Source organism: Panthera leo, chromosome B1 (assembly GCF_018350215.1).
Source record: "Panthera leo isolate Ple1 chromosome B1, P.leo_Ple1_pat1.1, whole genome shotgun sequence".
Lineage (NCBI taxonomy): Eukaryota > Metazoa > Chordata > Mammalia > Carnivora > Felidae > Panthera > Panthera leo.
In genome coordinates this window covers 101,003,429-101,028,519 of record NC_056682.1, presented here as the reverse complement: position 1 = coordinate 101,028,519, position 25,091 = coordinate 101,003,429, and the positions used below count along the sequence as shown (strand labels likewise).

Genomic DNA, 25,091 nt, shown 5'->3' with positions numbered 1-25,091 from the left:
CAGGAATACACACACACACACACACACACACACACACACACACACACCCCACACCCCCCCCACACCACACACATTTTTATCTATATTTATTTAGCTAAGTATATTGAAAATCTTGAAATTATACTGATAATTCCAATGTCAGTTCAATATAGCAGAATTTATTCTTATTTTCTTTATTTATATGTTTATAACTCCTCTAATAGTGAGAAGCCTGGCTACTATCATCCTTAATTATTTATTTAATCAGTCATTCCAAATAAAATTCCCTTGTATTACCTCTGCTGCTTTTCTTTCAGAACAATCATGTCCCTCACCCCACTGACTCCCCAATGACATTTAACATTTTTGAATGTTAACATTTTTTCTTTGTTAAATATGTAAAATATCATATATTGTATGAAAAACAGTGGGCCTTCTTTTTTTATTGCATACTGTCTACTTTCTCATGGTACATAGTCCTCACATCACAAGAAGTCATGGGGTATTAAAAACAAAAAAACAAAACCCTGTTGTCCTGAGAACCACAACTGTTCCCTTCAGATACTAGTGTGAAGTTTGTTCTATAATGCCAAATGTCCTTCTCAGCTATGGAAACTTTCTCTCAATGTGCTCATTTGAATCAACTGGTAAGAGCATGTTTGGCCCTGCATTTTCAGTGTCTAGATGGCCAAGTCAAGTGAGAGCAGAGAGCTTGAGAGTGGCATTTGTATAGGAAACACACAGGGACTGTAAGATAATATCATGGATTACATGACTTCCATTCAATTCTTAGGAATTATCATGGAGTCATAAGAAGAGTAGCCCTGAGGTTTTGTTTCTTGTCACAGAGTGCCATTGATCTAGTGGACTGGGTTCTAAAATGACATGTAGACCTACTCGGAACCAGTCTCTGGTTAGACCTGGGAATACTTGGATGGTATCTCTTTGTTGGTCTCCAAAATTAGACTGTTCTATCTTCAGTGCCTAGCACTGTGCCTGATACAGAGTAAAAAAAGTATTCATTGATGAATGAATGAAAGACAGATGAAGAAGAGGTTAAACTATTATATTTAGCCACAGCTTTTCCTTTGTACTGATGTCTAGTTTCTGGGACAGAATGGCTTTAATATTTGAGGCATAAATAACACCCAATGTAAATAAATATGCTAAAGGAACCAGTTTAATTAAGAGCAGATTTTTATTTTTTCCCTTTTTCCTCTTTTACGTATTCATTTTCTCTTTCATTGAAAGACATATATATGGTTGCATTTTTATAAGGACACTGAACAGTTGTTCTCTTTTCATGCAGGGGCCTGAATTAATGAATAAATACGTTGGTGAATCTGAAAGGGCTGTTAGAGAGGTAAGATAATTATGTCTTTGTGTATGGTTTCATTTTGTTTTGGGTTACTGATTCTGAAATTTCCAAATCAAAATTCTAGTGGTGTATTTTTTCTTCAGGCAAATATTATTTTATTATTTAAAAATACAATTTTGAGGGGCACCTGAGTGGCTCAGTGGTTAAGTGTCCAACTTCGGCTCAGGTTATGATCTCATGGTTCATGAGTTCAAGCCACGCTTCGGGCTGTGTGCTGACAACTCAGAGCCTGGAGCCTGCTTCAGGTTCTGTGTCTCCCTCTCTCTCTGCCCCTCCCCCACTTGTGCTCTATCTCTCTCTCTCTCTCTGTAAAAAATAAGTAAAAATGTTTTAAAAATTACAGTTTTGATAATCTACAATACTTTGTTTTTGTCTTTAAACATCATCATATTACCAGCCGTTAGTTTTACCAAATAAAGATTATAACAACTGCCAGAATTTCACTAAAAACGAAAAAAAAATGTACATCTGTACTTATAAGGAATGCTTGATCTCAGAATGAGATTTAAATCCTTTAAATTATGTAGTCCTTTAAATGAAATGAGCTTAGTATAAAAAAATTTCACTTTACTCTCATTTTAATTGTTTTACCTTTGCCTAGTGATTTAGACAGTGCATTCCCCCTCTTCTAAGATTTACAGTTAGTGCTTGATTGTTTTAATTTATTTTTCTTGAGAGAGAGTAGGGGAGGAGCAGAGAGAATCCCAAGTAGGCTCCACACTGTTAGTGCAGAGCCTGACATGGGGCTTGATGTCACGAACTGTGAGATCATGACCTGAGCCAAAATCAAGAGTCATCTTAAACAACTGAGCCACCCAGGTGCCTCAGACCAGCTCCTGATTGATAGGCTACTCATTCATATCGCGGAAGCTACACAACTGGTAAATTCATGCAAAATCAGGGCACTTGGATTTGGGTAACTACAGTAATTTGACCACAGGTTTTGGTTTGCTAAGCAGAGGTTAGTCTGCCTCACACAGACAGCCTGCCTGTATTCTTTCAGAAGCTAAGCAAGGACAAGAAGACACAAACAGCAATGGAATGGATGGTCTCCAGGAATGGAATGGATGGTCTCCATTTGTGAATACCTGGGTGCCAACCCAAGAGTATTAGAAATTAGAATACTTCATTTTTCATCTGAGAAAAAAATTTTAAGTTACTTTTGTCCTATTTTTATTATTTAAAATGTAGACAATGGCAGTTGTAGGAAAAAAGGAAATGTTTATTAATAATGTTACGATAACGGTTTTGAATTTTTATGATCATGATCCTTGTGACCAGAAAATGGGGGTCTAGGTTACAGGAAACACACCTTTGGATTTCTTTCTGCCTGTGCTGATTTTTTCTAGGCCATTTCCATATGTTCCCCCCCCCCCCCCCCCCCCCCCATGGCTGTCTGGCCAGTCTCTAACATTGATAGTCTGATTGACTTCTGATCTAATCAGTCTATGCTCTTTCAAGTTTTTTTTTTTTAATTGTTTAATTTTTTAATTTTTAAAATTTACATCTACATTAGTTAGCATATAGTGAAACAATTGATTTCAGGGAGTAGATTCCTTAATGCCCCTTACCCATTTAGCCCATCCCCCCTCTCACAGCTCTGGCTCTTCCAAGTTTTGATCATTTTTCTTGTCCTGGCTTTACATCAATCATTACTTTCCCATACTGTCTTCAGAGAAATGAGCAAGGAATGTGGCTTTTGGGTTTATGGGTATTTTATATGCTAAGCTATAACTGATTTTACATGTTTATGGCTTTTCTTTTAAACATGTGTTTATGATAGTTAATAATAGCTGTCATTTACTGAGCTCTTACTATGTTCCAGGCACTGTGCTAAATGCTTTGCATTCTTTTTTTTTTTTTTTTTTTTTTTTTTAAATTTTTTTCAACGTTTTTTATTTATTTTTGGGACAGAGAGAGACAGAGCATGAACGGGGGAGGGGCAGAGAGAGAGGGAGACACAGAATCGGAAACAGGCTCCAGGCTCCGAGCCATCAGCCCAGAGCCTGACGCGGGGCTCGAACTCACAGACCGCGAGATCGTGACCTGGCTGAAGTCGGACGCTTAACCGACTGCGCCACCCAGGCGCCCCTCTTTTTTTTTTTTTTTTTTTTTTTTTTTTTTTTTTTTTTTTAATTCAATTCTTAAAATAATTTTCTGAGGCAAGCATTTACCATTATCTCCACTTTATAGATGTGGAAATTGAAGTTTAGAGAAGTAAAGTTACCCGCTGAAGGTCATGATTGGGCTGGTTGACTTGTACATAATAGATTTAGTTCCTAACAGTTTTCAAACTAAAACCCAACTGCACAGTTTCTGAAGTTTGCTAATCTTTAGTTAATGTGGTACTTTTTTCACCAGATCTTCCGAAAAGCGAGAGCAGTGGCTCCTTCCATTATTTTCTTTGATGAACTTGATGCCTTAGCAGTTGAAAGGGGCAGGTAAGAAATATTTAATAGGACTGCAATTAAATATCAGTGATTACATTGTAGAGGATATAGTATTTCTTATACAAATTTTATTCATCAAAGTATTTGGCCTCCATAAAATAATTTTTAATTCATGTAAGTTTTTTCTTATATCCAACTATTTTATGTTCTCATTTTATAATACTTTCATATACGTTTTTTAAAAGTGTTTTTTAATGTTTATTTATTTTGAGAGAGAGAGACAATGAGCGGGTGAGGGGCAGAGAGTGAGGGAGACACAGAATCCAAAGCAGGCTCCAGGCTCCAAGCTGTCAGCCCAGAGCTGGACATGGGGCTTGAACCCATGGACCACAAGATCATGACCTGAGCTGAAGTCTGGCGCTTAACCAACTGACCAGCCAGGTGCCCCCATATACCTTTTTTTTTTTAAGCATTCATATCCATTTGGGGCATTTGAGTTAATTTTCATAGTTTATTATTTACAGATACCCCTATTTACAGAGACCACCCCTAGCACTGCCTATCAGAATTTTGGTTGTTATAAACGTATGATAAAAACTATAAGCAACACTCCATTAAAAATAATTATACAATACAGTAAAACCAATTATAATAAAAGATTTTAATACTCTCTAGATTAGATCATGTTTCCTAAAATATAGTTACAATAGAATAAAAATTAGCGTTAATAGTTTTATTCCTGAATCTCAAGCAATAAAGATTATTTATATCATTTCAAATAACATGTATATATGTATACAGATGTATGTACGTGTATGTGTGTGTATGTATAGGTGCATGCACGCACGTGCACTATTTGCAAGTATGATTTTTTTCCTCTACAAATGTTTATAGGTCCTTTTAAGGATTATATGCTGTAAGTACTTCATGTAGAGAATGTTAATGTGTGTGCTTTGTGCATAGCTTCCTGATGTATATATTTATTAGAAAAGTTCTGCTGATGATAATTACAGTGATGGTAGAAGGCACCTTGTAGGTCCCCAATATTAAAGTCTATAAGAGGCATTGGTGCTCTCTTCCTTCCTGAGGAGAGCTGCCTCATGAGATGAGTATAAACTGTCATTAGGAGACTATTTTAAGAGGTAGTCTGTCCTACTCTTCACTCTACCCATTCAATATCCTGCAATATCAACCGGTCTTTTTATTTTATGAGTTGAAGTACTTGAATTCTTTTATAACTTCTGAGATGAGATACAACAAAAGGTTACAAATAGCTCAAGTTCACCTTTAACTACAAGAGAAGGAAAAGAAGCCTGAGAAGTTTGCTGAAGTAGCATGACCTGCCACATATTTGTGACATCACAGACCTTTTTGGAGCCTAAAAAAGGAATAGGGTAGGATACATTGTTTAAATATGAACCAGATGGGAGGTAGAATATGTAGCAGAGTTCTCATAAAATGCTTTTGAAATATAGTGGTGTGAGAAACCAGACAAGGCATTTGATAGAAAAATCCTGTTTTTGCAGAAAGTTTGGCCCAGTAGGAATTGGGTGCAAATATATTAAGAGATGCTAATGATTTACAGCCTCCAGATACAATTTCCCCTACTAGTCTTCATCATGTTGTATATTTATACCTCCCTCCCTCAGTGGCTTGTTCAAGCTAAATTCAAATAAATTCAATGCTGTTTCCTTTGTATAGAAAAATTTTTGGTCACATTTGTTGACATTTTAGAAAGCAGCAATGAGGCTGATAAGTAAACATAATGCTAATGGTCCACTGTAGAGATTTTTGGTTGTACCTTTAGTGCACTAAGTCTTCTATTGATTGTGTTTTATAGCCATAAGAATCTCAAAGAGAATGCTACCCTGTTTTCTTTTCTTTGTTTCTAAATTTTGTGATGGGCTAGCATTACCTAGAAAGTGATTGTTTTATCTAAGTAGAATGCTGGCACCTAAAAACTAAAACATACAAAGCCTACACATGTATGTTTTTGTTCTTCAGCTATTTGAATTGTACAGTTTCTAGAACTTTAAAATAAACAGCTATTGATAGATAACGGTATAAAATTCCAAAGGTACTAAACCAATTTTATGCATTGTTAGAGAAATAGAAAACATAGAAAAATTAAAAATTCCATACACTAGGAGGCATTTCTACATAATATTGTGATACAGAATAGTTATTGCTTTCATTTGTTCAACAGTTTTATGTTTCCTGTGATAACATTCAGATCAAACCCATATGACTAGTTCAAAAATGATAGTGCATGAAAAACTTCTTCTTATCAAGATTTTAATTTCTAAACTTAAGATGTTTAACAAATTGAGCAGAGAATTGATGATATATGCTAGTCCTTATTATCCTGTTCGGTAAATCAATTATTTTGACTATTTGAAGTTACTCAAGTTAGCTATGAAACTGAGGTTTGCCGCCAGCAAGCACATTGTAAACAGAGCATAGGTATATTGTTTGCTTAGCTTTAGAAATATTCATGCTTGTAGAATGAGAGACTTTTCATGCTTGTGTAGGTATCTAATGACAACCACTAGTTTCTCCTCCTCCCTGTCCCATTTAAGTTTCTTTGAGACTTGAAAAATAAACAAGCCTGATGTCTTTTTCTGTATGCCCATTTAAATTATGGCTGTTCTGAATTCATACTGTGAGTTGGAGGAAATGTTATAAGATTCCTTTTACAAAGTGTTTTAGTGATCTGTATAAGATTTGGGAAAATTGAAAATGCTGTTAAGGTAGCAGAGTACTTTGGAAAATAGGTATTATGTCCGGCAGTAAAGCACTGAGGTAGGGAAGGGCTAATAATGATATTAGCTAATATTCATTTAGTGCATATTATGTACTAGAAACTGTTCTAAGTGTTTTATAGGTAAAGAAAAAACTCACAGAAATGCCCCTGCATTAATGCAAGGTAGGATACTTTACATTTGGCAATTGGCCCCACTACTCTGCCTCACCTCCCAGCTAGCTTAAAATTTACCCTTTTCAAGGTTGTAGTGGAGAGGAGAGAACAAGCTGGGCAGTAAATCATCAGTCAGCCTTATCTGAGGCAGCAGTCTGGTCCTCAGAAGTGAGTCCCCATATACTATATTCTCTTAGCCCAATCTCCTCTGATGGAGGCAATGGCCACTGACTAACTGGGAGATGCCTAGAAGAAATTCCTCTGTCTGAGACATTCCATCTAGTTAGGGGATCCTGAATCTTCCTCATTAGATGACATTGATTGCCTGGGCAGAGCAGATATACTCTGAGCCACTTTTCGACTCGACTACCATACTATAGATTCCAGGATTCCAGGTGTAAGTAGTTAACTAACCTTTCAAACTTGTATTTATTGTCCATTTTCTCTGTGACTTACTTTAGTAATGACCCTGTTTCTCTAACTGAGCTATTGTTAGATTCCTTTGGAGGCATTCATTCATTCACTTGTTCTGTAAATATTGATTGAATGCTCATTCTGCAGCAGGCTTTATGTTGGGGATAAAACAGTGAACAGGGCCTAGGACAATTTCCTTAACCTCTCTATGCCTTTGTTTCTTCATTTGTAAAATGGAGATGGTAGTAGTAACAAATTTTAGGTTGTTAGAATGAAATACACGTAAAGGGCTTGACATAGGGCCTAGCATTTTAGTAAGTGCTTAAAAAACTTTAGTGTTTCTTATAATTTCTTCATAGATATAATAATAATACCTATTATTATTATTTCCATATAGATAGAAATATAGTAATAGACATAGAAATGGATCCTGTCCCAACAGAAATTACATTCTAGTGGGTGACACTGAAACACTAGGGAAATTAGAAAATGTGTTCTATGGATGGCGGACACTATGGCATTTTGTCAATCTAAGACGCCTTCAGTTTTAAGACAAATCATTATCATAGGTACTCAAGGAAAATGTAGCTTTGAACTGTGATATGGTGCTGAAAAGTCAACAACTCCAAGAGACATTCTGACCTCAGACATTTTAAATATGAAAAAAGTTTGTATCTTAGAGATAGAAAAAAGATAGTATTGTTATTTGGGAGAAAGATGATCTGTTCTGGTTTATAAAAGCGGTGCTGTTAAATAAAAAATGTTCTGGATATTGTTTTATGAATAGAATATAAAAAAGTTTATTAAATACATAGAAAAATGAAAAAGATGAAGTGCAAGTTAAAAGCTGACTGATGGAATAATATCTTCTGTGAGGTATTGGAGAATCTGTGATATTAATAACTACTTTCTTGTATACCTGTTATTGCAATTAATAGTCCAGAATTGGTACTTGGAGTGGTTTGGGAAAAAAGTAAGAAGTTCTGAGCCAGCTTTCATTGAAAGTGAAGGTTCCAGGCTTAGCAGCATTCTAAATTTTAAAATAACGGTCAGAAAATTGAAGAGCCTCCTTTACAGCATATCCAGATTTCAGGTGAATTCAGTGAATACATGACACTAAGCACTGTAGAGGAAATTTTTGCGCACTTCATTTCTCTAAATGACATTCTCAATGAGGGTTATGCATTTTTCCAATGTGATATTTATGGTAGTTTTAAAATTTTCATAAAATCATAAAATTTTGTAGCTGAAAAAGTTCTTAGAAGTCATCTAGTGCAACTTTTATTCTTCAGAAGAACAGAAGCCCTTAGATGTTAAGAGAAGAGGCACATAACTCCTTTGTGGTCTAAACAAGACTAGAACTCATGTCTTCTGATTCAGTGCTCTTTGAACTATACTGCTGCTGCCTCTTATACTGTCAGGATTTGAGACAAAAAGTGTGTTTGTATCATATCATATACACATGAGAATAAAGATTCTCATGTATCTAAATATTTAAAGAATATTTCTTTGTGTTTGAGAAACTAACAATAACTGCTTATTACTTTATTTTTTAATTTTATTAAAGATTTATTATGAATTATAAATTTAATTTTATTAACATTTATTCATTTTTGAGAGACAGAGCATGAGCGGGGAAGGGGCATAGAGAGAAAGGGAGACACAGGATCTGAAGCAGGCTCCATACTCTGAGCTGTCAGCCCAGAGCCCGACGTGGGGCTCAACTCATAAACCACAAAATCATGACCTGAGCTGAAGTCGGACACCCAACCGACTAAGCCACCCAGGCGCCCCTAAATAGTTTTAACCACTGTTTTGTAAATCTGTGTTTCAAGTTGCTAAATTAAGTGCCTATTTCCTGATATGCAGATTTTCCTAATTTATACTTAATTGCCTCAGATATAACATAGTTTTGACATTTTTAAACTCTTAATATTAAACAGCAATGCTAGGGAAAAGAGCACAAAAGAAGAAATACAAAATGAAACACATGTATAGTTTTATAAATTACTTTTTGTTTTGTGTTTTGTCCATGCACTGTGGCTGAATACTATACCATAGATTAAAGGTATGACTCTACTTAAATGGTCTGTTGCAGCATTTTATTAGAAATTGGGTCTTATTTTTTGTTGTTGTAGGATACATAGGTCTCTTATTGTAGTTGTCTTTAAAGTGAAAGTTTGCTTGTGTTTTACAAGCACTATGAAAATTATCATAGGTAATGCTTGTGTTCAGAGTATATGTGTTTGACTAGCCTTCATTAGACCTTTTTTTAAGTCTCTTCCAAGCATGAATACTGACTACGTGGGAGTGGGAGGTAGTTTTAAGAGACAAAGTCAGATGCCTACCATTTGGAACTGCATGACATTTAAAAATGTACACTAGAAAAAATTTAGAAATGTAAATTAGAGGGGCACCTGGGTGGCATAGTCAGTTGAGCATCCAACTCTTGGTTTCGGCTCAGGTCATGATCTCATGGTTCATGGGATTGAGCCCCATGTTGGACTCTGTGCTGACAGCACAGAGCCTGCTTGGGATTGTCTCTTTCACTCTCTCTCTGCCCTTCCCCTGCTCACATCCTCTCTCTCTCCCTCCCTCCCTCTCTCAAAATAAATAAATAAATAAACTTAAAAAAATGTAAATTGGCTACACAAGAGGCTGGTCTATAGTTTTGAAATCATATGAAGGGACAAATGATGGGGCATTTTAATGATTTTATTGAAGGAGTTGAAAAGGAAATGTATGTATTATTTTTGTGACAATTTTAGTATTGAAAAACAAACTGTTTAGTCATTACCATCATGGTAGTAAGATTGCTTTAAGGTAGAGGTTGGCACACTTTTTCTGCACCAGCCTAGTTAGTAATTCTTTTCTTTTCTTTTTAGTCCCATAGTCTCTATCGCAACTATTCATCTCTGCTGCTGTAGTGCAAAAGCAGCCATAGAGAATATGTGATCAAATAAGCAAACAGTTGTCTGGGCAGATTTAGCCTATAGCTATAGTTTATTGACCCGTTTTAAGATACCATAAATGCCCCTTCAGTCCATGGCACTATATGACTTTTGAATAGAAATAATTTAGAAAAGGGGCTTGACTTCTGAAGGGAAAAGAGAATTAATGTTTTAGGGAAGCCTAGCTTCAATATTTTCTACAGCTGAACATCTTTTTTCCATTGTTGTTGCCTATCTCTAGCAGATAATAAAATTTTATAAAATCATTTCATTATGTTATTGATTACACATTTGTTTTTAAACTTTTCCTTGGAGTTGGTTTTGATTTCCTAGGATGTCAGTTTTATGGTTTTTGTTTCCTACTGCAGCTTTGAAAGTCAGCCAAGAATATTTCTCAGCCCATAAAACATTTTCACTATGCTATTCTGTAGCTAGCTCTCAATGATCTGTGGAAATAAAAGGCAAAGACAGCTTGGGTAATGGGAATCCAAAGAATTTCCTTCACCTAATCATCAGCATTAAATATAGCCACCATTTCCTCCTATAACAAATAGCAAATTGGACAAGTAGGAGTTTAACTTCTTTCTGTTTAGAACTGCCAATTGGAGGTGTCAGTAATGTTTCTGAATTTGATTATTTATTAAAAATATTGAAATAACTTTACCTGAGTGCTATACAATACCAACACAGGATATAGAATTTTAAAACTAGAAGGATCTACATATGTATTTCCTAATTCACTTCCCTCATTCATACATGCCAGTAATTATGAAATCTTCAAGGGAATAACAATGTCTTTATCCTCTTATCTTGGGTGTCTAGCACAATGCCTACCTAGCAAAGAAGCACTCAGACGTTTATTTTTTGAATAAGGGAATGAAGACTTTGAAAAACTAGAGATTAGATTCATTTAGCTGGTTGTTAGCGGAGTCTGACTTCACTGTGTTTTAGCATCCTTTGTAAACCAATTTTCTTTTAAAATTAAACACTGAGACTGTCTTTTGGATGTTTGTTACCTGTCTTATGTTTATAGAAGCACCATCATCTTCATTATAAAGAACCATTTGTAAGCTTTGGAATACATTCAACTGTCAGCTCTAAAAAAGAATTAACTGACATGCTAAATGATACTTTTTTCAAAATATTTCTATAGTTTTTATACACACTAACTCTGAAAGTGGGTCTGGACTCACAAAATTTGTCAGTTATGCTAAGGATACACAAAGATATTCTTTATAATGTACCTGATAGCAGCATAATCAGATGGTAACAAAGGATAGCAACAATAATGGAGATCATACTTTTTAGGTCACTGAGAAGACATTTTAAAAAAGATCCTTGACATCCTTGGTTTACTAATTCATTTTGTAGAAAGGTTACCCTCTGCCCAGAAGGCCATTCAGTCAGACTTATTTTATTATAATCACACTTATTTTATTGTAATCCAACTTATTTTAATCAACTCTTTTCTCAAGTAAGCAAGCACTCAAATCACTGGGTCCCAAAATCCTGGATATCTGTAGCTATATTTAGAGCATATAAAGGAAGATCCTGAATCAGTATCCACCCCTCCCCCCCTCCAAAAAAAGCAAAATTCATTTAGAAGACAAACAAAAGAGAGTAGGAAAAAAGATGAAGAAACTTCTTTTGGTATAGATCCAAGAAATCAAACAAGTAGAGATTTTCTTGTCATTAGTTTGTTTCTTGATCCAAGCATTTCTGCATTTGAGAAAACAATCTTATGAGTATATTATATTTGTTTTAGAAGGTTTTTTATTCTTTTAAAATTATTTTTAAAATTAAAAAAATATATCTGAAAAATATAAAAATATTATTATCTGGAAATTTTAGCTATTCAAAATAAATCATTCCTTGAGGATTCTGAGGAGCCAAGCTATTATCACATTTGCTATTATCACAACTAGTACACAATTAACATTAAAATGTAAAGAACTTTACCAATACACAGCAATTTCCTACTAATACATCTTACAGAAACAAAGTATTGTTCAGTACTTTATTAGGCTTACTGGTTTGGGCATGCCTAGTAGTTAGGAAAGGCTTTGGAGGAATTGTTCTTGTCTTAGTATTATGTCAGTGGTTTTCATGGCAAAATTTAAGGAATTTTGATAACTTTCTACTGTGTTGTAAGTCAGGTGAGCTGGCAATATGAATCTGGATGTATGTACTGATCTGAAAATCTATCATACATCAAGTTCATGCTTTGTGTCAGCAAACATTTATATGCCAGACCCCCCCCCTGTTAGCTTATATGTTAAGATAACTTTGTTAAGCCACCTAACCATTAGCACCATTAGTGATAATTCTAATAATGATAATGCTTGTAACTACTACCTATTAATATTTTCATTGTGCTGAGCATTGTGCTAGATCTTTTGTCTATCTTGTCTAATTTTGAGGAAGGTATGAGCCCACCATGTATTAATTGAGAAAATTGAAGTTCAGAGAGGCTAAGTACTTTTTCCACAAGATTACACAAAAAAGTAAATGGTAAAGTTGGCATTTGAACCCATGCTTATCAAAGCTCATTCCCAAATTCAAAGCAACCTTCCCAATGAGTACTAACCAGTGAAGGTTTTACTGGAATGGTTTTTAAAACTTCACATTGTATAATAATTCATTATAGCCTACAACTTTAACTGAATTCTTTTATCAGTTCTAGCAAAATTCAGGTTTTCTATATATAGTACTATGTCATCTGCAAATAGTCAAAGTTTGACTTCTTCCTTGTCCATTTAGATGCCTTTCTTTCTTTTTGTTGTCTGATTGCTGTGGCTAGAACGTCCGGTACTATGTTAAACAACAGTGGTAAAGGTGAACATTTTTATTACGTTGCAGCATGTTCCCTCTAAACCTACTTTGTTGAGGGTTTTCATCATGAATGGCTGTTATACTTTGCCACATGCTTTTTATGCATCTATTTAATGATCATATGGTTCTTATTTCTTGTATTAATTTGGTGTGTCATGATTGATTAGCAATTATTGAACCACGCTTGCAACCCAGGAATTAATTTCACTCGATTGTAATGAATGATTTTTTAATGTATTGTTGGATTTGATTTGCTAGCATTTTATTGAGAACATTTGCATCTATGTTCATAAGGAATACTGGCCTGTAGTTCTCTTTTTTTAGTGGTGTCTTTATCTGATTTTGATATCAGGGTAATGCTTTACACCAATAATGAAGCAGCAGAGAGAGAGAAATTAAGGAATCAATCCCATTTACAATTGCACCCAAAACAATAAGATACCTAGGAATAAGCCTAGCCAAAGAGGTAAAAGATTTATACTCTGAAAACTATAAAACATTGGTGAAAGAAATTAAAGGTGTCACAAAGAAATGGAAAGACATTTCATGCTCATGGATTGGAAGAACAAATAATGTGAAAATGTCTATACTACTCAAAGCAACCTGCACATTTAATGCAATACCTATCAAAATACCAATAGCATTTTTCACAGAACAAGATAGATCAAACAATATTAAAATTTGTGTGGAACAACAGAACACTCCGACTAGCCAAAGCAACCTTGAAAAAGCCAAGCAAAGCTGGAGGCATCACAATTCTGGACTTTAAGTTATATTACAAAGCTTAGTAATCAAAACAGGATGGTACTGGCACAAAATAGACACCATAGATCAATAGAACAGAATAGAGAACCCAGAAATGAACCCACAACTATATGGTCAATTAATCTTCAACAAAGCAGGAAAGAGTACCCAGTGGGAAAAAGTCTCTTCAACAAATGGTGTTGAGAAAACAGGACAGCGATATGCAGAAGAATGAAATTGGACCACTTTCTTACACCATACACAATAGTAAATTCCAAATGGATTAAAGATCTAAATGTGAGACAGGAAACCATTAAAAGCTAGAGAATAACAGGCAGTAATTTCTTTGACACCAGCCATAGCAACTTCTTTCTAGATAAGTCTCCTAAAGCAAGGGAAACCAAAGCAAAAATAAACTATTAGAACTTCATCAAACTAAAAAGCTTCTGCACAACAAAGGAAACAGTCAACAAAACTAAAAGGCAGCCTGTGGAATAAAAAGATATTTGCAAATGACATATCTAATAAAGGGTTAGTATCCAAAATATATAAAGAACTTATAAAAGGGTCAGAAGACATACAGATGGCCAGCAGACACATGAAAAATCGTCAACCTCACTCATTATTGGGGAAATCCAGATCAAAACTACAATGAGATATCACCTCACATCTGTCAGAATGGCTAAAATCAACGACACAAGAAACAACAGGTTTTGGTGAGAATGTGAAAAAAGGGGAACCCTCTTATGCTGTTGGTGGAAGTGCAAACTGGTGCAGCCACTGTGGAAAACAGTATGGAGGTTCCTCAAAAAGTTAAAAATAGAATTATCTTCTGATCCAGCACTTGCTCTACTGTTTACCCAAAGGATACAAAAATACTAATTCCAAGGAATACATGCACTCTTATGTTCATAGCAGTATTATTTACAATAGCCAAATTATGGAAGTATCCATTGACTGAAGTGGTATATATGGTTTGTGAGTTTGAGCCCCACATTGGGCCCTGTGCTGACAGCTTGGAGCCTGGAGCCTGGAGCCTGCTTTAGATCCTGTGTCTCCTTCTCTCTCTGCCCCTCCCCTGCTTGCGCTGTCTCTCTCTCTCTCTCAAAAACAAATAAACATTAAAAGAAATTAAGAGGTGGTATATATATGCGATGGAATAGTACTCAGCCATAAAAAAGAATGAAATCTTGCCATTTGCAAGGACATGGATGGAGTTAAAGAGTATTATAAATAAGCAAAGTTAATCAGGGAAATAAAAATATTATGATTTCACTCACATGTGTTCTTTAAGAAGCAGAACAAACAAGCAAAGGGAAATAGAGAGAGAGGCAAACCAAGAAATATACTCTTGACTGTAGAGAACAAACTGATGGTTTCCAGAAGTGAGTTGGGTGGGGGATGAGTTTAAGTGCATGATGGGGATTAAGGAGTGTGCTTGTTTTGATGAGCACCTGGTTTTGTGTAGAAGTGTTGAATTACTGTGTTGTACACCTGAAATGAATATTATGCTATATGTTAACTAACTTGAAGTTAAATAAAAACCTTATTTTTTTAATAAAAACTTTTACAAATAATAATTCATTATAATAACTAGAGAATTTTAATCTTCTGTGTCACTGTTTCTGAATCTATGGCATTGGGAAATGATGCATGTTTATAAGCATTTTCTCTGCTTTAATTTTGAGACTGCTTTTTTCAGAAAATGAATTTGAACTGATATGTTCCTTATTATTTATTTTGTTGGATTATGTTCATGACAATAGTGTGGGGATGTCCAGGACTGTGAAAAAATTCTCTTCCAAAAACTGCTTTTGGCAAAGCGTATATTGAACTGTGAGTTTAAAGATCACTTGTTTCTCTAATACTGTGTTTGAGTCAAAACTATACAGATGTAATGAGTATTGACTATGTTAGCTTGGAATTTTTACTGGGAAATTATGGCAGAATGGAAAAATACATACTTCTGTGTCATTCTCTATGCTAACAGTTTATACAGAACTACAGTTGTGCGGAGTACATGCAGCTTACAGAGCTCTAGGACAGCTGGAGAATATAACTCACTATGTATTCCTCTACTTTGTAGGATATCCTGTTAATCTAAAATAGTTTATTTACTGTTAGGTTCATGGAAATATTGATCCTAATCTGACAGCATAGTTTTAAGCTAGAAAATTCAAGGCATTGTTGATTCTTGACATTCATTATATAGTATTTGCTCTTAGTTTTTGAATTTTGGTGCTTATTTCTCCTTAATTAGCCTCTATTTTTTCAATACCATTAAGCATTTTCATTCAACTATAATAAAATTAGTCTTTCCCACCTCCCTCACTGTGTGCTGGTTTAAAAGATGGCCCTTATAGATATTGCAGCTTTACTTTGGCTTGATGGTGTATTTGGTTTACAAAACTTTCAAGTTATTTATGCTTTATAGTATTATGGAAAGAGTGTAGACTCTGGAGTCAAATAGATATGTATTCATATCCTGCCTCTGCCATTTGCTAGCTGTGGAATCTTGGGCAAATTACTCAACCTTTCTGTGCCTTGGTTTTCGTGCTGTTATTGGGATGAATAGTACATGGGATGCATGGCAAGTTAACAGAGCAAGTTAAATATGTGTCAGTTTAAATATAATTTATTGTCAAGTTAGCTGGCATACAGTGAATACAGTGTGCTCTTGGCTTTGGTAGTAGATTCCCATGATTCATCACTTACATACAACACCCAGTGCTTCTCCCAACAAGTACCCTCCTCAGTGCCCATTACCCATTGTCCCCCCACCCCCACCCCGCCCGGCCCCTGCCATCAACCCTCAGTTTGTTCTCTGTATTTAAGAGTCTCTCATGGTTTGCCTCCCTCTCTGTTTGAAACTCTTTTTTCCCCTTCCTTCCTCCATGGTCTTCTGTTAAGTTTCTCAAATTCCACATATGATTGAAAACATGATCTTTCTCTGACTGACTAATTTCACTTAGCATAATACCTTCCAGTTCCATCTACATTGTTGCAAATGGCAAAGTTTCATTCTTTCTCATTGCCAAATAATATTCCATTGTATATATAAACCACATCTTCTTTATACATTCATCAGTTGATGGACGTTTGGGCTCTTTCCATAATTTTGCTATTGTTGATAGCACTGCCATAAACGTTGGGGTACATGTGCCTGTTTGAATCAGCACTTTTGTATCCTTTGATTAAATTCCTAGTAGTGCAGTTGCTGGCTCATAGGGTAATTCTATTTTTAATTTTTTGAGGATCCTCCACACTGTTTTCCAGAGCAGCTGTACCAGTTTGCATTACCACCAACAGTGCAAGAGGGTTCCCCTATCTCCACATCCTTGCCAACATCTGTTGTTTCCTGAGTTATTAATTTTAGCCACTCGGACCAGTATGAGGTGGTATCTCAATGTGGTTTTGATTTGTGTTTCCCTGATGATGAGCAATGTTGAGCATCTTTTCCTGTGTCTGTCTGCCATCTGGATGTCTTTTTTGGAAAAGTGTCTATTCATGTCTTCTGCCCATTTCTTCACTGGATTATTTGTTTTTTGGGTGTTGAGTTTGGTAAGTTCTTTATAGATTTTGGATACTAACCCTTTATCAGATGTCATTTGCAAATATCTTCTCCCATTCCTTAGGTTGCCTTTTAGTTTTGTTGATTGTTTTCTTTGCTATGCAGAAGCTTTTTATTTTGATGAGGGCCCAGTAGTTCATTTTTGCTTTTATTTCTCTTCTCTTTGGTGACGTGTTGATTAAGAAGTTGCTGCAGCTGAGATCAAAGAGGTTGTTGCCTGTTTTCTACTTTAGGGTTTGATGGTGTCCTATCTCACGTTTAGGTCTTTGATCCATTTTGAATTTATTTTTGTGTATGGTGTAAGAGAGTACAGTTTCATTCTCCTGCATGTTGCTGTCCAGTTCTCTCAGCACCATTTACTAGAAAGAATGTCTTTTTTCCATTGGATGTTCTTTCCTGCTTTGTCAAAGATTAGTTGGCCATATATTTGTGGGCCCAGTTCTGGGTTTTCTATTCCATTGATCTATGTGTCTGCTTTTGTGTTAGTACCATACTGTCTTAATGATTACAGGTTTGTAATACAAGCTAATGTTGGGGGTTGTGGTGCCTCCAGCTTGGTGTTCTTTTTCAACATTACCTTGGCTATTTGGGGTCTTTTGTGGTTCCATATACATTTTAGGATTGTTTGTTCTAGCTCTGTGAAGAATGCTGGTGCTATTTTGATTGGGATTGTATTGAATGAATAGATTGCTTTGGGTCATATTGACATTTGTTCTTCCAATCCATGAACACGGAATGTTTTTCAATTTCATTGTGTCTTCTTCAGTTTCTTTTATAAGTTTTCTATGGTTTTCAGCATACAGATCTTTTACATAATTGGTTAGGTTTATTCCTAGGTATTTTATGTTTCTTGGTGCAGTTGTAAATGGGCTTGATTTCTCGATTTCTCTTTCTGTTGCTTCATCATTGGTAATAGAAATGCAGCTAACTTCTGTACGTTGATTTTATATCCTGCGACTTGGCTGAATTCCTATATCAGTTCTAGCAGCTTTTTGGTGGAGTCTTACGGGTTTTCCATGTCTAGTATCATGTCATTTGCAAAAAGTTAAAGTTTGATTTCTATTTTGCCAGTTTGGGTGCCTTTTATTTCATTTTGTTGTCTGATTGCTGAGGCTAAGACTTCCAATACTATGTTAAACAACAGTGGTGAGAGTGGACCCCCCTGTTATGTTCCTGATCTCAGGGGAAAGCTCTCAGTTTTTCCTCACTGAGGATGATATTAGCTGGGGCCTTTCATATATGGCTTTTATGATGTTAAGGTATGTTCCTTATATCCTGACTTGCGGGTTTTTATTAAGAACGGATGCTGTATTTTGTCAAATGATTTTTCCTCTTTTTCTTTTTAATATTTATTTATTTTGGGGAGAGCGCAAGCGGGGGAGGGGTAGAGAGAGGGTGACAGAGGATCTGAAGTGGGCTCTGCAATGACAAACTGACAGCAGTAAGCCCAATGTGGGGCTCAAACTCAGAAACCATTGAGATCATGACCTGCACTGAAATTGTACATTCAACTGACTGAACTACCCATGTGCCCCTTTGTCAAATGCTTTTTCTGCATCCGTTGACAGGATATGGTCCTTATCATGTTGATTGATTTGCAAATATTGAGCCAGCCCTGCAGCCCAGGAATGAATCCCACTTGATCATGGTGAATAATTCTTTTAATACACTGTTGAATTCGATTTACTTGTATCTTCTTGAGAATTTTCACATTGATGTTCATCAGGGATATTGGCCTGTAATTCTCCTTTATAGCAGGGTCTGTGTCTGGTGTGGGAATCAAGGTAATGCTGGCTTCATAGAATGAGTCCAGAAGCTTTCCTTCTGTTTCTCTTTTTTCGAACATTGCTGTAAATGTCTGGTAGAATTCCCCTGGGAAGCCATCTGGCCCAGGACTCTTATTTGTTGGGAGATTTTTGATAACCAGTTCAATTTCTTGCTGGTTATGGGTCTGTTCAATTTTCTGTTTCTTCCCATTTGAGTTTTGGTAGTGTGTGGGTGTCTAAGAATTTGTCCATTTCTTCAAGGTTGTCCAGTTTGTTGACATACAATTTTTCATAGTATTCTCTAATAATTGTTTGTATCTCTAGGGAGGGTATTGGTTGTGATCTGTCCTCTTTCATTCATGATTTTATCTATTTGGGTCCTCTCTTCTTTTTGAGCCATCTGGCTGGGGGGTTATTAATTTTGTTTATTTCAAAAAAAAAAATCAGTTCGTAGATTCATTGATCTGTTCTACTGTTTTTTGTTTTTTGGGTTTTTTTGGATTCTATATTGTTTATTTCTGCTCTAATCTTTATTATTTCTCTTCTTCTGCTGGCTTTGGGGTTTCTTTGCTGCCCTGCTTCTAGCTCCTTTAGGTGTGAGGTTAGGTTGCGTATTTGGGATTTTTCTTGTTTCTTGAGATAGGCCTGGATTGCAATGTATTTTCCTCTCAGGACTGCCTTCGCTGCATCCCAAAGCGTTTGGGTTGTTGTATTTTCATTTTCATTTGTTTTCATATATTTTTAATTTTCTTCTCTAATTGCCTGGTTGACCCATTCATTCTTTAGTAGGGTGTTCTTTAACCTCCATGCTTTTGGAGGTTTTCCAGACTTTTTCCTGTGGTTGCATTCAAGTTTCATAGCATTGTGGTCTGAAAGTATGCATGGTATGATCTCAATTCTTGTATACTTATGAAGGGCTGTTTTGTGACCCATTATGTGATCTATCTTGGAGAAGGTTCCATGTCCACTCGAGAAGAAAGTATGTTCTGTTGCTTTGGGATGCAGAGTTCTAAATATATCTGTCAAGTCCATCTGATCCAGGAGACTGTGGAGCTGGACAAACCAGCCAGATCACAGCCTCACAGTGCTGTGAGGACAGCCTGGATATCAGTCCTTTATGAGACATGTCTTCTGCAAATATTTTCTCTCAGCTTGTGGCTTGTTTCCTCATTCTTTTGTTGGTGTCTTTGAAGAGCAGGTGTTTTTAATTTTAGTGAAGTCCAGCTATTATTTCTGTCATGGATCATTCCTTTAGTATTGTATCTAAAAAGTCATCAACATAGCCAAGATCATTTGGATTTTCTTCTCTGTTACTATCTAGGAGTTTATAGTTTTGCATTTTGTGTTTAGATCTGTGATCCAGTTTGAGTTAATTTTTCTGAGTGGTGTAAGGTTTCTGTCTAGATCCTTTTTTTTTTTGCACGTGGATGTCCAGTTCTAGCAGTATTTGTTGAGAAAATTTTTCTTGTTGATGCTTTATTCACCTGCAGGAAAACACAGTTTTATTTATTCCTTCCCAATCTGTATACCATTTCTTACCTTTTCTTGTCCTGTTGGACTAGCTGGGACTTCTAGTACACTGTTGAAAAAGACTGGTGAGAGGGGACATCTTTGCCTTGTTCCTGATATTAGTGGAAAAGTTTTTTGTTTTTCACCATTATGTATGATGTTATAGGTTTTTTGTAGATATTGTTTTTATCATGTTGAGGAAGTTCTCTTTATTATTAATTAGCTGTGTTTGTATCATAACTGGGTGTTGGATATTTTCATATATATCTTTATTGAAGTAAACTTGCCATAGAGTGTTACATTAGTTTCAGGTGTACACTATAATGATTTGACAAGTTTTGTATGTTATGCCACTCACCACAAGCGTAGCTACCATCTGTCATTATACAATGCTATTATAAAATCATAGATTGTATTCCCTATGCTGTACCTTTTATTTCCATTACTGATTCATTCCATAACTAGAAGCCCACTCTCTTTTACCCATTTTCCTTCACCTATTTTGCCTGACCCTCCCCCCCCCCCCCCCCCAGCCCCCGCCTCCTCTCTGGCAACCACCAGTTGATTCTGTGTATTTTGGACCTGTTTATGCTTTTTATTTGTTTATTCATTTTTTGTTATTGTTTTTGTTTTGTTTTTTGTTTTTTAGGTTCCACATATAAGTAAAATCACATCGTATTTGTCTTTCTTTTAAAAAAAATTTTTTTTAGCATTTATTCATTTTTGAGAGAGAACATGAGGGGGGCTGTCAGAGAGAGAGAGGGGAAGACACAGAATCAAAAGCAGGCTCCAGACTCTGAGCTGTCAACACAGAGCCCAACGTGGGGCTCAAACCCACAAACTGTCAGATCATGACCTGAGCTGAAGTCAGATGCTTAACTGAGCCACCCAGGTGCCACAGTATTTGTCTTTCTATGACTTATTTCATTTCATAAGCTACCCTCTGGGTCCATCCATATTGTCACATATAGCACCTTTTTCATGGCTGTATAACATTCACGTGTGTGAGTGTGCATGTGTATACATATTTATACCACATCTTTATCCATTTATCTGTTGTTGGACACTCATGTTGCTTCCATATATTGGTTGTTGTAAATAACACTACAATAAACATAGAGGTGCATACATATTTTCAAATTAGTGTTTTCATTTCCTTCGGATAAATGCCCAGTAGTGGAATTACTGGAGCATACGATATTTCTATTTTTTTAATTTTTTGAGGAGCTTTATACTGTTTTCCACAGTGGCTATACCGATTTATACTCTCATCCACAGTGCATGCAAGCGTTCCTTTTTATTGACATTGTTGCCAATACTTTTTCTTTCTTTTTTTGATTTAGCCATTCTCACAGGTGGAAGGTGATATCTCATTGTGGTTTTGATTTGGACTTCCCTGATGATTAGGGATGTTGGGCATCTTTTCATACATCTGCTGGCCATCTGTATGTCTTTGGAAAAATGTCAATTTTAACTAGATTAGTTTGGGGTTTTGGTGTTGAGTTTTATGAGTTCTTTATATATTTTGGATATTAACACTTATCAGAAATATTATCATTTACAAGTATCATTACTTATCATTTATAAATATCTTCTCTCATTCAGTATCATTTGCAAATATCACCTCCCATTCAATTGCCGTTTGGTTTGTTGTTAGTTTCCTTCACTGTGCAAAATCTTTTTATTTTGATGTAGTGCCAGTAGTTTATTTTTGCTTTTATTTCACTTGCCTTTGGAGACATATCTAGAAAAATGTTGCTATGGCCAATATCAAAGAAATTACTGTCTTGGGGTGCCTGGGTGGCTTGTCAGTTAAACGTCCGACTTTGGCTCAGATCATGATCTCATGGTTCGTGAGTTTGAGCCACACATTGGGCTCTCTGCTGTCAGTAGAGAGCCTGCTTTCAGATCCTCTGTCTCCCTCTCTTTCTGCCCATCCTCCACTCATGCTTTCTCTCTCTCTCAAAAATAAACATTAAAAAAATTTTTAAAAACTATTGTCTGTGTTTTTCTTTCCCTAGGAGTCTTACAGTTTTAGATCTCACATTGAGATTATTAATCGATTTTGAGTTTATTTTTGTGTATAGTGTAAGAAAGGGGTCATTTCGTTTTATCACATTTTGCTATCCAGTTTTCCCAGCACACTTATTGAAGAGACAGTCTTTTGCCCGTTGTATATTCTTGTTTCCTCTGTCGTAGATTACTTGACCATATAAAGAGTTTGTTTCTGGGTTCTCTATTCTGTTCTCTTGTTCTATGTGTCTGGTTTTTTTGCCAATACCATGTTGTTTTGATTACTACAGCTTTGTAGTATATCTTGAAATCTTAGAATTGTGATACATCTAGCTTTGTTCTTAAGGTTTTTTGGCTATTTAGGATCTTGTGTAGTTCCACACAAATTTTAGGATTATTTTCTAGTTTTGTGAAAAATGCTGTTGGTATTTTGATAGCAATTGCATTAAATCTGTAGATTGCTTCGGGTAGTATGGACATTTTAACATTATGTGTTCTTCTAGTCCTGGAGCATAAAATATCTATTTGTGTTATCTTCAATTTCTTTTATCAATGTTTTGTAGTTTTCAGAGTACAGGTCTTTCACTTAGTTAAGTTTATTTCCAGGTATTTTATTCTTTTTGGTGCAACTGTAAAAGGCATTGTTTCCTTCCCTTTCTGTTACTTTGATATTAGTGTATAGAAATCCAACACATTTCTGTGTATTAATTTTGTAACCTGCAATTTTACTGAATTCATTTATTCTAATAGTTTTTGATGGAGTCTCTAGGGTTTTCTTTGTATAGTATCATTATAGTGACAGTTTAACCCATTCTTATCAATATGGATGCTTTTTATTTCTTATTCTTGTGTGATTGCTGTGGATAGGGCTTCCAGTACTATGTTGAATAAAAGTGGCAATAGTGGACCTTGTTGTCTTGTTCCTGATCTCGAGGAAAACCTCTTAGTTTTTCACCATTGAGTATGATGTTAGCTGTGTGTTTTTCATATATAGTTTTTATTATGTTGAGATATGTTCCCTCTAAACCTACTTTGTTGAGAGTTTTTATCATGCACAGATTGGGTGCTGGATTTTCTCAAATGCTTTTTCTACATCTATTGATATGATTATGTGATTTTGTTTTCTTTTAGCCTGTTAATGTGTTAGATTACATTCATTGATTTTTGAATGTTGAGCCAACATTGTATACCTGGGATAAATCCCACTTCATCAGAATGTACAAATTTTTTATACATCATTGGATTATACATACATTATTATACATTGTTGAATTCAGTTTGCTAGTATTTTGTATATTTATAGAGTTATTGGTCTGTAATTTTCTTGTAATGTCTTTGTCTGGTTTTAGCATTAGGATAATGGTGGTCTCATAGGATGATTTAATAAGTACTCCCTTTACTTCTATCTTCCAGTAGAAATTGTAGAGAATTGTTAAAATTTCTTCCTTGAATGATTGCTAGTGTTTACTGTAAACCCTCCAGGGTTTGAAGCTTTCTGTTAGGAAGATCATTTTTTTTTAAATGTTTATTTATTTTGGGGAGAGAGTGCACATGCATGCAAGCAGGAGGAGAGACAGAGATGGTGACAGGATCTGAAGCAGGCTCTGTGCTGAGAGCATACATCCCAAAGCAGGACTAATACTCAGGAACCAGGAGATCCTGACCTGCGCCAAAGTCAGATACTTAACTGAGTGAGCCACCCAGGCACCTGGAAGCTTATTAATTCTTGATTCAGTTTCTTTAATTGATATAGTCCCACTCAGGTTGTCTTTTTTTTTTTTTTTTTTCCTTGTGTGGGTTTGGCAGATTGTCATTTCATTTAATTATCAAATATGTGATGATAAAATTTTTCTTGTATTCTATTTTATAATTTAGTTGATTTTTTTAACAGTACGGGGGTTAAGGGTATTGACCCCCATGCAGTTCAAAATCTACATATAACTTTGACTCCCCAAAAACTTAAATACTAATAGCCTACTGTTATCCAAAAGCCTTACTGAGAACAGAAACAGTTCATCAATACCTATTTTGTCTATTATATGTATTATATACTCTATTCTTACAATAATGTAAGGTAGAGAAAAAAATCAAGAGAATGTACATTTGAGGTACTAATGTATCAAAAAGAAATATGCATATAAGTGGACCTGTGCAGTTCAAACCCCTGTTTAAGGGTCAACTGTAAATCTATTAAATAACTTTTAAAGTCCATAGGATCTGTAGTGATATCCCTTCTTTCATTTCTGACATTAGTAATTTGGGTCTTCTCTTCTTTTTCTTAGTAATCCTGGCTATAAGCTTATTTTTATTGATGTTTTCAAAGAATGAGCTTTTGCTTTTGTTGATATTCTTTATTGACTTCCTGTTATCAATTTTATTTTTGATCTAATTTTTCTATTTTTTTTCTTGTGTTTACTTTGGATTTAATTTGCTTTTCTTTTTTTAGTTCCTAAAGTATAGATGCTTAGATTATTGATTTTAGAGCTTTCTTCTTTTTTAAAAGATGCATTCAATACTATAAGTTTCTCTTTAAGTACTACTTTTATTACATCCCACAAATTTTGATTAGTTGTATTTCTATTTTTATTTAAAATTTATTTCTGTTCAGATTTCTTCTTCAATCCACA

General features: G+C 35.3%; 1 protein-coding gene across 8 annotated transcripts in view; it reads left to right on the top strand.

Moving 5' to 3' along the window:
- SPATA5 (spermatogenesis associated 5) overlaps positions 1-25,091 on the top strand; it is a 355,585-nt gene that overhangs the window by 90,015 nt on the left and 240,479 nt on the right. For all 8 annotated transcript variants that reach the window (XR_006201728.1, XM_042935556.1, XM_042935557.1 and 5 more), the window contains exons 12-13: positions 1,289-1,342; positions 3,719-3,798. Coding sequence is in view for 7 of the 8 variants with exons in the window: in XM_042935556.1 (XP_042791490.1) it covers positions 1,289-1,342; positions 3,719-3,798 (134 nt within the window). In the remaining variant the exon portion in view is untranslated. The remainder of the gene's footprint in view (positions 1-1,288; positions 1,343-3,718; positions 3,799-25,091) is intronic.